The 15,522-nt window shown below is 38.7% G+C and overlaps 2 protein-coding genes across 3 annotated transcripts; both read left to right on the forward strand.

Moving 5' to 3' along the window:
• Positions 1–1,112: 1,112 nt before the first annotated feature.
• LOC133123382 (phostensin-like) lies at positions 1,113–4,016 on the forward strand. 2 transcript variants are annotated; one of them, XM_061233833.1, is made up of 2 exons: positions 1,113–2,298; positions 2,856–4,016. In XM_061233833.1, exons 1-2 carry the CDS (start codon positions 1,408–1,410, stop codon positions 3,078–3,080), a joined length of 1,116 nt encoding a protein of 371 aa, XP_061089817.1. In that variant the 5' UTR covers positions 1,113–1,407; the 3' UTR covers positions 3,081–4,016. The 2 variants fall into 2 exon arrangements, with proteins under 2 accessions (XP_061089817.1, XP_061089824.1); XM_061233840.1 differs by having other exon boundaries at positions 1,113–2,284.
• A 1,694-nt stretch (positions 4,017–5,710) lies between these two features.
• Positions 5,711–10,812, forward strand: LOC133123395 (lysosomal thioesterase PPT2-A-like). Its single transcript, XM_061233852.1, has 8 exons — positions 5,711–6,068; positions 7,368–7,521; positions 7,749–7,844; positions 8,229–8,336; positions 9,077–9,160; positions 9,497–9,581; positions 9,913–9,967; positions 10,072–10,812. Exons 1-8 carry the CDS (start codon positions 5,886–5,888, stop codon positions 10,213–10,215), a joined length of 909 nt encoding a protein of 302 aa, XP_061089836.1. The 5' UTR covers positions 5,711–5,885; the 3' UTR covers positions 10,216–10,812.
• The last annotated feature ends 4,710 nt before the right edge of the window (positions 10,813–15,522 follow it).

Genomic DNA, 15,522 nt, shown 5'->3' on the forward strand with positions numbered 1-15,522 from the left:
TGTACTACTTCAATTCATGAACTAAAGAAAATCATAAAATAGACATTGAAGAGTGTACAATAATACATTGCTGGAATTATGCAGAAAGTCCCTGGTTGTACACCTGGCATCATTATTTGTTCATTTTGAAACATGCTTGAACAGTTTGTTTTTCCCAATTTGTCATTTAACCCCCCAATTCTGTAAGAACAATTGTAGTGGTACAGGGTGTGCCATATGATTCTCATGTTTAACTGCTGAAGCTATGCAGGTGAGGGCTTGGTTTTTCGACAATCTATGGCTAGTACTTGAACTAAGCTTCCATCTGGACCAAAAAACTGGCAATGCCCTTCCTTTGGGTAGTAGATATCAGCTTGTAAGCCTTTTGAAAAGTATAGTAAAACTACTTTTAGTCACTAATTTTCCTTCCAGAATTTACCTGCTCAGCTGCAGTGCACTGACTTACCCGAAGAGCCGCTATTCAACAATAAGACACTGAATATTCCACCAGCTACAATTCTTTCTCCCTAGAACATGAGTTCTCATCCTTATAAATTACGTGAAATTGTACTGCAAGAGACAGAAAGCAGAGCAACAAAGTAGCCAAGAGGTATGCAGGGAATGAGAGAATGAGGGCGATCCAGAGAAACAAGGCAAAAGAGAACTGGGGAGGGGAAAGACAAGGAAATGGTGTATGATGGCGGAAGGGTGGATGCAAGGAAAGGCTGGAGTTAATAAGGCTCCCGTAATATCAGTCTTTAATATCTGACATGAGAGAAAATTAAGGATGTGAGGGAGAGAAAAGTAGCAGATAGGAAAGAAGCTGTTTGACTTCCATCTAAACACTGTGGATATGAAGAGACAAACGGAGAAAAGGAGTTAAAGACAGAGATGTGAATCAATAGAAATATAGAAGTGAACAAGTGAATGTGGATATTGAATGAGAAAATAAGTCAGAGCTAGAAAAGATTGCGTCAAAGGGGTAAATGTGTAAAATGAGGCAAAAACATAGGTATACTATGAAGGAGAGCTAAATGAGACAGCGGACAGGAAGAACTTTTGTCACTAACATCCTGTCCCCTTGACGTAATATAGGAAGCTGATGTCCCGAAAGCCAGTGCGCAACTTCCTGCCTGCCACTCTCGCAATCGCTCTCAGGCACTGAGAAGTAGAAACGACAGAAACCCGTACATCCACCTCCGACGTCTTCTTCTCAACACAATTTTTCCTCAGCAAGAGAAATTGAAAGAAATCAGAAACAACATGTAGAAGGTTTTCACAGTGGCTGAAGACATAAAGGTTAAGATTCAGTTGGAGAAGTAGAGAAACAAAAGAGGAAGAGCTGCTGGAGGAAGAACCCGACAGCCTTCTGCTGTTTATTTCCTTTTCTCTGCCACTGGATCCAACTTTCTTTGTTTTTTTACAATTATGAGCCGAATTTATAAGCTAAAGACTGTGAGTTCCCGAACATCAGCGTCTGCAACTGAGGGGAAGCCTGGAGCTCAATTGCTCAGTTTGAAGATAAGACAACAAGAACACCATGCACAGATGCACGACTCAGAAGCACAGCAGCAACAAGGTCAACTGCGTAGTCAGATGTTCAGGATACAGCTTGAAAACCAAAAGCTGGAAATGAAACTAAATCAACTCTGCAGTCAGGAGACTCGCGAAGAAGCAGCAGCCAATCAACCTGTACAGAAACAGCTTAGACCATTTCAATTAAAGGAGCAGAATTGCAACAGGACACCACAATTGATACAGTTTCACCAAAAGATACAACAAGACCATGAGCCAGACAACCAGATGGCACAGCCAAAGGATGAAGAAATATGTAAAACACAGAAAAGTGTACAGCCCTTACAACAGCATGATGACAGCCAGAGAACCCAGTCAAAACTGCACCAATTAAACCAGTCAAATTTTTGCACATCCTTTACCATCAATCCTAAATCTAGTCACTCTCCTGAGAATCATCCAAAGAACCCGGGCAGGAGTCTCACTGTTCCTCCTCCATCAGCCTCTCCTTCTATCTCTCCCTCCCAATCCCCCTCTCTCCCTCTTTTCTCTCTCAGGAATTCAGCAGCAGGGCTGAGCAAGAGGGGAAAGACCATCACCATTAACCCCAGGACATTAGGCACAGGAATGTCTTCACTACCCTCTCCGGGGGTGACAGGATTACCTCCTTCAGCACCTAGTCCCACCCCCCATGTTACAGAGGAGAAGGGAAAGAAGAGATATCCCACTGTGGAAGAGATAGAGGTTATTGGCGGTTATCAGATCCTGGAGAAGTCATGCTTGGCCAAAGGTAGTCAGAAAACAGTGAGTAAAGCTAAATGGTTAAAGATCTGCAGTACAACTTATTGTTATCAGAATCTATCAGTTTTAAATGATTTCAGTCTTATTTTAATTATAACAATGACAAACAGCATAAATCATACAGCCTGTTACAATTCATATGATTAATGTAACAATATAATAATGAAAATAATATTAGAAATTAAGTTTCTTTGATTGCAGTGATCTGCCTGACTGGTGAATATGCACAGTAAAATGTCCATTGTACTCTGTAAGTTGATTTAAGGCTGAACATTTTATTGTGTGGGCATTCCAAAATCAAATAAACAAGGAACCATTACAACAAGTATCAAAAATACAACCTTTCTGTGAAATAGGAAGCTATTTTGGACACCTTCTCAGAAGGTTTTGTGAAAGTGCAGACATTCTCCCAAGGAGAGGTTCCTGAATCGGTCGAAAAAACCTGTCACAACAGTTCCCTGTATGTACTTTGTTTTCAAACGCATTTTACAACACATGATAGGCCCCTGATCCACAGGAAAGTATAAAGCATCAATGTGACTCTTTTTCTTTTACCCCAGGTGAAGGTGTCTTTTGATGAGGTACAACTGGAGCAACTGTTTGAGTACCCACCTGAAAGCTCTCTGCTAGCCTCCTTCCTCTCTCCCCCTCGGCCAGGCAATGAGACAGAGGAGAGAAAAGAGGATGAGGAGGATGAAGATGATGAGGAAGAGAAAGAAGTATTTTTATTGAGGAGCAGCAGAACTGTCACGCCCAAGTTTCACTTGCTAAAATTTTCTTTATAGACATCTATAGCCCTTTTCTGTATGTTCATGACTGCATACAAAAATTCAGTCCCCATTCCCTTAATTATTGCAATAGATACGGCGCCCAATGCAGCATTAGAAAACGGACCAGAGGAGTCCAGTTGGTCCAGTTCATGGAGCAAAAAAACTACTTGTTTTCCGCATAGAATGGCTGAGTGAATTTCCATGGCTGAAGAAACAATAAATAAATTAACGAAATGTACTATGTGTATTGTACTCAGTGTGGAATAGCCAGCGCTGGTTATACAAAATCTGCAACAGCCTCAGCTAACTTTAAACAAGAAGCTGCTGAGTTGCATAATGACAACATCAAGCATAGACAGTGAGACAAATGCATGACGCGAGAAGCAGCTCCCTCGCCGCGGGCTTTCAAGTCCCGTCCACCGTAAAAAAAAAAAGACTGGACCTAGTCAATGATTTTGCCCATAGAGGTAAAGTTTAAAAATGATATCTTCCTATGAGCAAACGATTACACAACTCATTTTGCAAACAATATGTTTTGCATATCAGTTTTTTGTAGAAAATTATATTTTACATTTTCATTCCCGGGCCTGGATATTTGTTTTTATTTTTGTAAGACAGAAACCTAGAAGCTAGCTATGCATGTCTATTTAAAAAAAAAAAAACTTAATTATGCATTTTTATTTTTCCAAAAGAGAGTTATGTTTTCTGTTATATGTTCTCTGCTCTCATTTTCATATTGTCATGCAATAGTAAGTTCCGGGGGGCATTTTGAAATATGCTTTTATTAGAATGTTTTAATGTTCTTTATTGCATTTTATTACATTTTGCACTCAAATGCGCTCCATTCATTTGAATATTAAACACCATTGCGCCCCATTTAACTCTAAGTCTTTCTCCTTTCATCTCATTTTAAATAGCCACGTCTGACAATAAATGCAAATTTCAACATTTCTAAGGTGTTATGCATTTCTATTGTGTAAGGCCACGGTGCCACAAAAACAGGTGCATGAGTCATCACATGATAAACTCAGAATCAGCATTGAGAATCAGTCTTGAGGAAGTTGATGCGAAGGAACCTTGTTGTGTGCAGGGCATTTCTTTTAAGGGGAGGCCTGTTGATTTCCATGTACTTAATGTATTCTCAAAAGTGTATGAATATAAAATGTCGCACATTATTTCTGCTTTAAATACCGTAATGTAGGTATACTGTGCAATGACAAAGCATACAGGCCACTACAAAATGTACAAAAATACATTGCCACAGCAAAATTTTGCACCACCAAATTTTTTTGATGGCGCCACCAATTGAAACAGTTAGTGCCACCAGCGCCACCAGTTTAAAAAGTTGGAGCCCTACACACTCACACACCAACAACGATAGGCTGCCATGCTGAGTACCAGTCAGCTCGTCGGGAGCAAATATTTGGATTCATTTACAGTGTTACAAATGACAATATAAATCAATATCTTAATTAATATGTGAATAATAATGTTTTTTTTTTAATGCACATTACTACATGTATGTCCTAAATAAACAATCCCAATGGCAACGAATATAAGGGGAAACCGGGGGACAACCAAAGACTTACATGTCTTTGCATGACTATTGACTATCGGTACGTTCCTGCCGACTACAGTTCAATCGAAAGTAGCCGGAGTTAAACTGTTGCTATGGGACTATGGGGCAAGTTTAAAAATCTCTGGGGTAGTTGAAATAACTATAATAAATAAATTAATAAATTGAGTTAATAGAAGTCAAAGGTTGGTAAATCCAGCATTTCTTACCGTTTGCATTTTTCATCTGATAATTGTCCAGTAGAAATGGTCTATATTTTGTCTGTACTAATTGCATATGGCAACATTAAAATGTAATGAATGCCGGGAAAGAAATTTATAAGAGCGAGTGTTAAATATCACAGAATATGTGCACGGCAGCCTACATATAGAATATACATTGTTATTGTGGCTAAGCTTTTATATATTAGCATTTAATTTGGCGGTTTTAAATGCTTCTGCATGAATCACAGTCTCTGCTTGCTCGTGAAATGTACCAAAACTATACTGCTTTATAACCTACAAGACCTTGGAGTCTGTTTCGTTCACACATAATCAGTTAATTGAAAAACACTAAAACACAGATCTGTTACTAACTCTTGATGACGTTTTCAAATCTCTCTGCCACTCACACATGAGCAGCGGGTTGCTATAACACACAAGTCAAAACATCATGCAACTAAGCAAAATCCCCATGTTTCATCATGCCTCTTGTTGGTTTGTGCCCCGCTCTCCCCTATCATAGCCTACTACTGTTACATACTGTAGCTACTGTATAGTTTCAGTGTCTGTTCCATTTGCAGTCAGTCATACTCATCCTAAAAACTACTAAGTATCTATTAATACTGAGCAGATGCGCACCGGGGCTGCAGATCCCCGAGCTTTATACGCAGGGATTTATTTATACGCATAAATAGAGAGGACAAACATAAATTATATAGTTTTTTGTATTGTATACAGTATTTCACTTTTTACGATTTTATACGATTTTGTAATTGGTTTCTGTCATTTATATACGCATTAGGATTTCAAATATCAGAAAAATGGGAAGAAGAAACCTCACGAAACCTGACCGTGTAAAAATAAACTTATGCAGAGAGAACATACCTGAAACAAAATAGTGGACGCGTCACCCGTGAATGCCATTGGCTTATGTTTTTAGAGACGGAGACAGTGCTTGGGAAGAAAACTGCATTTGGAATCAGTTTCTTTTATTATTTACTATAATAACTCGACACTCTTGTTGTAGGCTATATTATATTTTTCATGCATTTGATGATGGTAGCATTTGGTTTCCGTGACACCAGGAACGGAGTTTCTGAGTTGCTCTGCATACTGCTTAGTGTCTCTCTTGCAGCCAATGTTGTCGGTTACAAGCCAGTGATTATTGTCCACGGTCTATTCGACGGCCCCAAAGAGTTTCTTGGCTTGGAATGCTTTATCAATAAGGTGAGTGAATTAGCTAATGAATTCATATAGCGATTGTCATATCTGAGATGTACACTGTACACCGTGTGGGACATCATGCTTGTTCCAAAGCTAGTAGGTATGTTTACTGAAGTTATAAAGTCATAAAAATGGTAGTTTGACCATTTCTGAGGAAGTATCAACCTGACAGCGTGGGTTCCTTTAATGGAAAGGTTCAGTTACATGAAATGTATTATTACAGTTGTTATTATTTTCTTTAATTTTTGGTTAAGTTTTTATTTTTTATTTCACTTTTATTAATTGTGCTCAGTTTCTCTTCCTCCTTCTTTTTCACATCCGTTTGATGTGAGTTTTTTGGTGAATTGTATGACATTCACTTCTCTTTAAATTAAAAGCGAAATTTACTGTTGAGTGAGAGTTCTGAGGCAGAGGCAGGCCCTGGTTCCTGTTTCCAGAGTCAGAAACAAATCTATAAGAACCCTTTTTTGTCACAAGGTTACATGTGAGAGAGTGAAAAAATGTAAGCCTATAAAACTGATGTGATCTCTCTAGCTTGTGAACTAGAAGGCTGGACACGCACACGCAGTTTCACTGCCGTGCTCCGAGAGTAAGAGTAGATTACATGAGGTGTGGATTCTGAATCCAAATTGTGGAGGAAATGAAGGTGAAAGCTCATGTTGAAAATGATTCCTACATATAACAGTTATGTCAGTGCCCACTCCCACAGTATTTACTTGTTTATAGGGAGACAACATGCCAAAGAGGGGCAGTACAGAGAGGGAAAGGATGCAGAGAAAGAGAGATTCATGCAGTTTAGTACTTATTTACCATTGTGCCATTCAGTGTTTAAAAATACCATATACCAATACCAAATGTCCCTGTACAGTACTCATGCCATTTACAATGCTAAATATGGCATACCAATACCATTAGTTTATTGTGCACTATACATGCATCAAAATGATTGCAGCAAAACAATTTGGGGCGATATGGCTCAGGCAGTAAGAGCAGTCGTCTGGCAGTCGGAGGGTTGCCGGTTTGATCCCCCACCCGGGCGGTGTCGAAGTGTCCCTGAGCAAGACACCTAACCCCCAAATGCTCCTGACGAGCTGGTCGAAGCCTTGCATGGCAGCCAATCACCGTCGGTGTGTGAGTGTGTGTATGAATGGGTGAATGGAGAAGCATCAATTGTACAGCGCTTTGGATAAAGGCGCTATATAAATGCCTGTCATTTACCATTTACCATTTACAATTGCTGTTCTCTGCTGTTCAGTGCCATAATGTACCCCCCCCCCCCACTCACTAACCTCCACCTCTCAGTCCCATCCAGGAACAAATGTGACAGTGATTGACCTATTTGACTACAAATCCAGCTTAAAGCCAATGTGGAAGCAAGTGGAGGGCTTCAAACAGGCTGTCCTCCCCATCCTGAAAAATAGTGTGGATGGTGTCCACCTCATCTGCTTCTCCCAAGGTTTTTACTGAATGTCTAAGTCTGTTTTTAACAAGAATGTTACAGCATAATAGTTGAATATTATGTGCCCCTCCCCCCTTATTCTCCTCATCTTTTCTCAATATCACAATGTAAAAGATCTGTTGGGGTATTAAAATTGTTTATACTTCTCTCCTGAGCTTCAGTGTGTTCTATTGTTTCCCATTCAAATTTAACATGTTGCCCTCTCACCCCTTTTTCTAACACAGGTGGATTGGTGTGTAGAGGAATTCTCGCTACTCTTCCAGAGCACAATATTCACTCATTTATTTCACTGTCTTCCCCTCTAGGGGGCCAATATGGAGGTCAGTATTGTCATGACAGTCATATTAAGCATAGCCAATACATTTCATAGTCAATGGTATCAAAGAGTGGATGCATCTTCACTGTGGGGTTTATTAGTTTCACTTTTTTAACTCTCATAATGCTTTATACATACTACTTCCACTCTTTGCCTACAGAGAAGGGTTTGGAACTTTACAGTGAAATAAAGTGTGTTTTTTGCTGTGCCTCAAATATTCATCCCAACTCAGTGTTAAAATGTTCACCAATATGACCAGTATGGCAAATGTAAAACTCTCAGCTAATTTATTCGCACATTTGGCATTTTTCCCATTCTTTCACATAAGGTCAAATCCACTTATTAATTGTAATTTTACACAAATGTCTCGTTTCCATGTTTATCACAGACACAGAATACCTGAAACATGTTTTCCCAAAGTTCCTAAAGAGACACATCTATAAAATCTGCTACTCTCCCACGGGACAAAAGATATCTATCTGCAACTACTGGAAAGGTAAGAAAGGGCTATACATTTTTTTTTTTTGAGTCAGGGTAATCCTGTAATTTGAGTGCTAATTTCCAGTAAAGGGCAAAAAGGATGAATTGAGACGGGTGCGTGGGGGTTGGACCCAAAATGCACGACTCAGAAACAATGGTTAGATAAAGTCCCGTCAGGGCTTTATTCGGGACGAATCCCAGGAGCGTAGTCAAAACAAGCAAAGTCCATACACGTAGATCCAGCTAAACAAACAATAAACAAACAAAAAACACGGTGCCGAGGGAAGAGGCAAACTCGTAGTCGGTAGACGTGCAGGAAGGTCCGGTAGCAGGAGCTGTCAGCGGGGCAGAAGTACAGGCGGACGGCAGGCAGGGTTGTAGTCGAGGGCGATGCGGAAATCGAAACCATGAAACAATCAGCGAGGCAAAGGTACAAAAACGGTAGGCGAAGACGTGGTCAAAAAACAAACGATGGTCAACGAAACAGAAATCAATAAACAATGGTCGGTACAACAGGCTTGGATCGTAACGTGAATCAAACCGTAAACAATGCTCAAGATTTGCGTTGTAAACAAGAGGCAGACAATTTCGCAACGAACAGTAGCGCGACTGGAATATAAATGCAGGTGTAGACACGTGAAACGTGATATGAATTGCATCATTCAGATTTTTGTTGATGTGTTTTTCACTCAGAACAAATTCTTCTACAAATGCTGTGAATACAGTTGATGTTTTCTCTGATTGTTTCTCTTCCAGACCCCCACAACATACACCAGTATTGGAAAAGCAGTGATTATCTAGCAGTGCTGGACAGTGAGAGGATTAACTCCAGTGCAGCAAGTAATAAATATTTTTAAGATTATCAGTCAAAAATACTGTTTTAACTACATGGGAATATTTGATAATGTTAATGTCAGTATCAATTGCCATTAGTCACATTTTGCTGGATAGAATTATAGAAACAAATTGTAAATTTTGAGTGCAAAAATCTCCTTAACTTTAAACCATAATTTAAAAAGCCTCAATTCACTATAATTTTATCTATTTGTTACATTGCTTTGCACACACACACACACACACACACATACTGGGTGATATTTTCTACCACTAGATTATAGTGCAGCAATGGCTGTGTACTGAGTCTGTGTGTTCACAATGTACTTCTATTTTTGTTAGTTTGGAAGAAGAACTTCCTGCGCATTAGGAAACTGGTTTTGATCGGAGGACCAGATGATGGGGTCATCACTCCTTGGCAGTCCAGGTCTGAAAGCTCTACCTCTTTCTTTTTTCATTTTCACATTGATTTTCTCAGACACTTCAGGTTTCCTTCTACTGTCAAGGATTTAATCTGCTGATAATCGTTTTTCACCTAGTAGGAAGTCATTTACCTCGTATGCTATTTGGGGGCTTAGGGCTGACATTTAAAATGTTTCTTCCCTTCTGTTACTATGTACAGCCTTTGGGACAGCCTGCTGTGAAAGGCGCTATACAAATAAAATTGATTTGAATTGAATAAGTCTCTTTCCAGGCCTCTCTGTATGTCTGCTATCTCTGTCTGTTTGAGGTCATGCTCATGTTGGCTCTTTCAACAGCCATTTTGGGTTTTATGATGAAAATGAAGATGTTGTTGAGATGAAGGACCAGGATGTGAGTTGAATGTTGTACACCTTTATTATTATTATTATTATTATTATTATTATTATTATTATTATTACTATATGCTTATGGCATTTCGTTTTCCCATGTACCAGGTGTATGTGAAGGACGTGTTTGGGCTGAAGACACTGGATGCTAGAGGAGACTTGGTTGTGTGTGTGTTTTCTGGAGTGAAGCATACCAGTTGGCACTCCAATGAAACAGTGTACTATGGCTGCATAGATAAGTGGCTCACATAAAGCGTGATCATTGCGACAACAGGCTAAAACATGCTATGCACATATTACTGCAGAGTGATCATGTTTGCATGTATGTGCACAAGCTTACATATACGTGCACATGCATAAACACAAACACTTGCTTTTATTCCCATTTCATTGTTTCTGATATAACCATTAATAATGGTAGAAATAAAGTTGAAGGGCTTTAATGCAATATTCTTGTTCATAAGGCATAGTGATCCTATTGCTCTCTCTGATGCTTGTTCTTAAGGTTGCAACTCGTGGTAAGTTACAGGGATGCAAATGGAATGTAAGGGGAAATCAAATGTTGCTCATAAAATCAGAATGTATTTAGTTTTTTCTGTACTGTAATGATGGACTAACAATTTATTGTCGGTTGGGGAAATAACGTACCTGTATTTCAGAGTCTATCATGCAACCAGAAACAAAATAACCTCAATTTATTCACCATGCAGGCGTTGCACAACTATAATTCACTTCACTGATAAACAACCATGAAACTTTAGTTGAAGTGGTCGAATATTTTGATGTCTTCATATTGTTGTGCCTCCCTTTGAGAAAATTTAAAAAATAATTAAATTAATTTCAAAAGTGTTGTGTGTTGTGCTTTACATGTTTTGTAACACAGACATCAAGTGTGTAGATTTCTTAGTACAATTTTCCAACAAGTTAATCTTTTTAATCTTATTCTCAATAAGTGATTGCTCATTTAAATGTATGTTTTCATTTTAGTTTGCAGGAATAAGAAATATATTGATGCATGTCTTAAAAAAGGAACAGTTTAAAATGTATATAATTTACTAAAATCATGTGAACCATACAAGTCCATAAATTGTAATAAAGCCTAAATAAGGTGCAGTACGGACACCATACAAATGGGCTTTGCTGCTGTTTGTCTGCCACAAGTAAAAGCATGTTGACTTTGCTAGTCCCTTTCTCAGGTAGTGAATAACCTGTGCTTCATGGAACTGGGCAGGGAGTGTGCATGCATTTTGTATGTAAATTATTTGCAATGTTTACAGAAACACTAGAAATTATTTTCAAGTGAAAAGTAGACAGTTTTGTTGTCAAACAATTTTGCTGTCACGGCGGGGAGAACAGAGGAACCAGAAGCAGACACAGGGATGTGGAAAATGACAGGTTTACTAGCAGATGGAGGGGCAGACAGAGCGTAGTAAAAAAACAGGCCAGGGTCAAAAACCAGGGGGTCAGTCCAACAAAGCAGAGGTACAGATCCACAACAAGCCAAGAAGAGTCCAGGGCAGTGGTCAAAACCAGGAAATCCAGAAAAAACCATTTTAAATTACAAATACCCAAAACTAGTGAATATTAGTTTGTTAGTTTGACAAACATTAGTGTGTTAGTATAATTAGTACTGTACAAATTCTATGTTAGTTGGGATTAGTATATTAGTGCTATGTACAACCATGAAATGGAGAGAAAGCAGGAAGTAAGGAATGCAAGATTGGAAGGAAGATTGAACCCCGAAACTACCGTAAACACCCGAAAAGTCGGGCACGCAGGAAAGGCAGGAATACACCCTGGACAGGTCGCCAGTCCATCGCAGGGCCCAGACATGAATATGAAAAATAATAAATAACAATAATAAACAATGATAAACTAACAGATAGAACACAGGAACATAACAAAAACGTGAGTAGCACTAGCCCACGTGAAACGATAATGAAAAACGCATTTAAGAACTGGACAAAGGACAACTACATTGTGTCTTGGACATAAAAACAGGTATTGATGATAACGTCAGCAAGGTAGAATACACGTCCCGCTCCTTGCGTGCACGACTGTTCCTGGTTGAAATTGTAAGAAACATTTTATTTCCTGCCGATTGTAAGTCCTTCGTGTCATCGTGTTTCTGTAATCTCCAGAGAATTGATAGAGTTTAAACGTTAGCTACCTGATAGTTTCGGACGTCCGAAACTGTACACGTTTACGGCAGAGGATGTGAGTTTCCGTGTTTGACTAGAGAACGCGAGACACTGAAGCCAGATAAAAAAATTCCGAATGTTCACAGAGCAGAATTGCAACAGGACACACACTACAGTTTCACCAAAAGATACAAGAAGACCATGAGCCAGACAACCAGATGGCACAGCCAAAGGATGAAGAAATATGTAACACACAGAAAAGTGTACAGCCCTTACAACAGCATTATGACAGCCAGAGAACCCAGTCAAAACTGCACCAATTAAACCAGTCAAATGTTTGCACATCCGTCTTATTTTAATTATAACAATGACAAACAGCATAAACCACACAGTCTGTTACAATTCATATGATTAATGTAATAATATAATAATAATAATATTAGAAATTAAGTTTATTTGATTGCAGTGATCTGCCTGGCTGGTGAATATGCACAGTAAAATGTCCATTGTACTCTGTAAGTTGATTTAAGGCTGAACATTTTATTGTGTGGGCATTCCAAAATCAAATAAACAGAAGGAACCATTATAAAAAGTATCAAAAATACAACCTTTCGGTGAAATAGGAAGCTATTTTGGACATTTTTCAGAAGGTTTTGTGAAAGTGCAGACATTCTCCCAAGGAGAGGTTCCTGAATCGGTCGGAAAAACTGTCACAACAGTTCCCTGTATGTACTTTGTTTTCAAACGCATTTCACAACACACGATAGACCCCTGATCCACAGGAAAGTATAAAGCATCAATGTGACTCTTTTTCTTTTACCCCAGGTTATTATTTTCCCTTCCGTCGATTTATATTTTCGCCAAAATGCATAAAAAACTTCTGTACCCATTCCCTTAATTATTGCAATAGATACGGCGCCGAATGCAGCATTAGAAAACGGACCAGAGGAGCCCAGTTGGTCCAGTTCATGGAGAAAAAAACCAACTTGTTTGCATAGAATGGCTAAGTGAATTTCCGTGTCTTAAAATACAATAAATAAATTAACGAAATGTACTATATGTATTGTACTCAGTGTGGAATAGCCAGTGCTGGTTATACAAAATCTGCAACAGCCTCAGCTATCTTTAAACAAGAAGCTGCTGAGTTGCATAATGACAACATCAAGCATTCAAGCAAAGGTGAAACAAATGCATGACACGAGAAGCAGCTCCCTCCACCGTGAAAAGAAAGACTGGACCTAGTCAATGATTTTGCCCGTAGAGGTAAAGTTTAAAAATGGTATCTTTTTATGTGCAAACGATTACACAACTCATTTTGCAAACAATGTGTTTTGCATATCAGTTGTTAGTAGAAAATTATATATTTAAATTTTCATTCCCGGGCCTGGATATTTCTTTTTCTTCTTGTAACACAGAAACCTAGAAGCTATTTGAAAGCTATTTGAAAGCTATTTGGAGTGTGCATGTCTATTAAAAAAAGAAAACCTAATAATGCATTTTTATTTTTCCAAAAGAGTTATGTTTTCTGTGATATGTTCTCTGCAAGCGAGGAAAGCTCTCATTTTTATATTGTCATGCTAAGTAAGTTCCGGGGGGCATTTTGAAATATGCTTTTATTAGAATGTTTTAATGTTCTTTATTGCATTTTATTACATTTTGCACTCAAATGCGCTCCATTCATTCGAATAAATAGCTACAATCTATCATCGAGGTGCTTACATTTATTTTTAATCCTTAAGACAAGTAAAAGAAAAAAGTAAACAAGACTCTTGATTTCATTCTGTCACGGCCAGGTATAGAACCCCGGTCTCTGGCGTGCTAGTCAGGGCCAGCCGTGGATAGGTGTAGAGCCCTACGATGGTCACTTCGGCTCGAATCCGCCCTTTGCCAAACCATGACATAAATAATGGCAACTATTTCCTTGTAGAAATTGGCCCATAATCATGTTTGTTGTGTCATTAGATCTCCAGCTCCATTTCACTATGGATAGGAAATCATTTTACTTCAATTTAGGTATTTGTCTCTGTCCCCCACTGTTCACTCTGAACAATATGGGATATGCAATTTGTTTTAAGTACATTGTTTTTAATGGCTGTTATTGTAACTCTGTGAATGTTTTTTTAATTTTTTAATTTTATTGTGTCAAATTGTTAAAATTAGGGATATGTTATGGCCCCCTGCTCTGTGCTACTTATTCTGGCGTTACTTCACAGGTGCCTTGTTGGCGGAGTACCAGGTCATTTGCGCAATTGGGAGCACCTGTGACCAGATGTTAAAATGTGCCTGACTCTTGTCTGAAGGAGGGAACTCTCTTCCCACGTACCTGTTGGTTCTTTTTGTGTTTGCATCAGACAACATTGCTTCAGCATACTTTTCACACATCCACTCACTCACACTACTGATGCAACTGACTTTCACACTACACATTTTTGTTAACTGGTAATTTCAAATAAATTTGACCTTGTTTTATAAATGCGTCAGTGTGTGTCTCCCTCTTTGTCACGGCCACTGAGCCAGGTCGTGACAGATAATGAAGTACATAATTTAATATCTTCCAATCCTGACAAACTTTACATTCAAATTAATAATATCAAGCAGGAAATAAAATGAAAGGCAGGCAGCTGGTAGGATGTTGGGTAAAAGTTTTTATGGCAACTGAAGGAGAACAATATTTACAACTTGTCTACTATCCATGCACACAGATACTGACAATTGCCAAAATATCCACTCACTGAGAACTTTATTAGGAACACCTACTTAGTCATGCGATTACCTAATCGTGGCAGCAGTACAATGCATAAAATCATGCAGATATGGGTCAGGAGCTCCAGTTCATGTTCATATCAACCAAGTGATTTTGACTGGCATGATTGTTGGTGCCAGGTACGAGTATTTCTGTAACTGATCTCTTGAGTTTACTCAGAATGGTGCGAAAAACAAACAAACATTCAGTGATCGGCAGTTCTGCAGACGGAAATGGCTTGAGGATGAGTGAGGTAATGGAGAAGGGCCAGACTGGTCTAAGCTGACAGGAAGGTGACAGTAATGCAAATAACTGCACATAACATCAGTGAACAGATCTCTGAACACACAATGCCTCTAAGTGGATAGACTACAGCAGCAAAAGACCTAATAAAGTGAGTGTATATTGTCAAATAGAAGATGCAAAATATGTAACAGAGGTGAAGGGTATAGCTTATTAAAGTACAGAACCGTATAAACATATTTACACTTACACAATGAGGCAACATAATAGTACAGTAGTATGCATGTGAAAATAGCGGTGTATAACAATGTGGAAAGTTCTACATTAGATGTAGAACTGACATTTCATCACTACTGACATTAGATCAATTATTGCTATTTATTACATACACAAAAAAAGATTACAATGTTATATACAGTGCCATCTGTAATG

The sequence above is a fragment of the Conger conger genome, chromosome 1 (assembly GCF_963514075.1).
Source record: "Conger conger chromosome 1, fConCon1.1, whole genome shotgun sequence".
In the NCBI taxonomy this organism is placed as follows: domain Eukaryota; kingdom Metazoa; phylum Chordata; class Actinopteri; order Anguilliformes; family Congridae; genus Conger; species Conger conger.

What these genes read in the sequence shown, in the direction of transcription:
- LOC133123382 (XM_061233833.1), top strand. Translation starts at nt 1,408, where the DNA reads ATGAGCCGAATTTATAAGCTAAAGACTGTGAGTTCCCGAACATCAGCG. An exon ending in CCAAAGGTAGTCAGAAAACA is followed by an intron (nt 2,299 to 2,855) that starts GTGAGTAAAGCT and finishes CTTTTACCCCAG; the next exon opens with GTGAAGGTGTCTTTTGATGA.
- LOC133123395 (XM_061233852.1), top strand. Translation starts at nt 5,886, where the DNA reads ATGCATTTGATGATGGTAGCATTTGGTTTCCGTGACACCAGGAACGGA. An exon ending in CCTCATCTGCTTCTCCCAAG is followed by an intron (nt 7,522 to 7,748) that starts GTTTTTACTGAA and finishes TTTCTAACACAG; the next exon opens with GTGGATTGGTGTGTAGAGGA. An exon ending in TCTAGGGGGCCAATATGGAG is followed by an intron (nt 7,845 to 8,228) that starts GTCAGTATTGTC and finishes TGTTTATCACAG; the next exon opens with ACACAGAATACCTGAAACAT.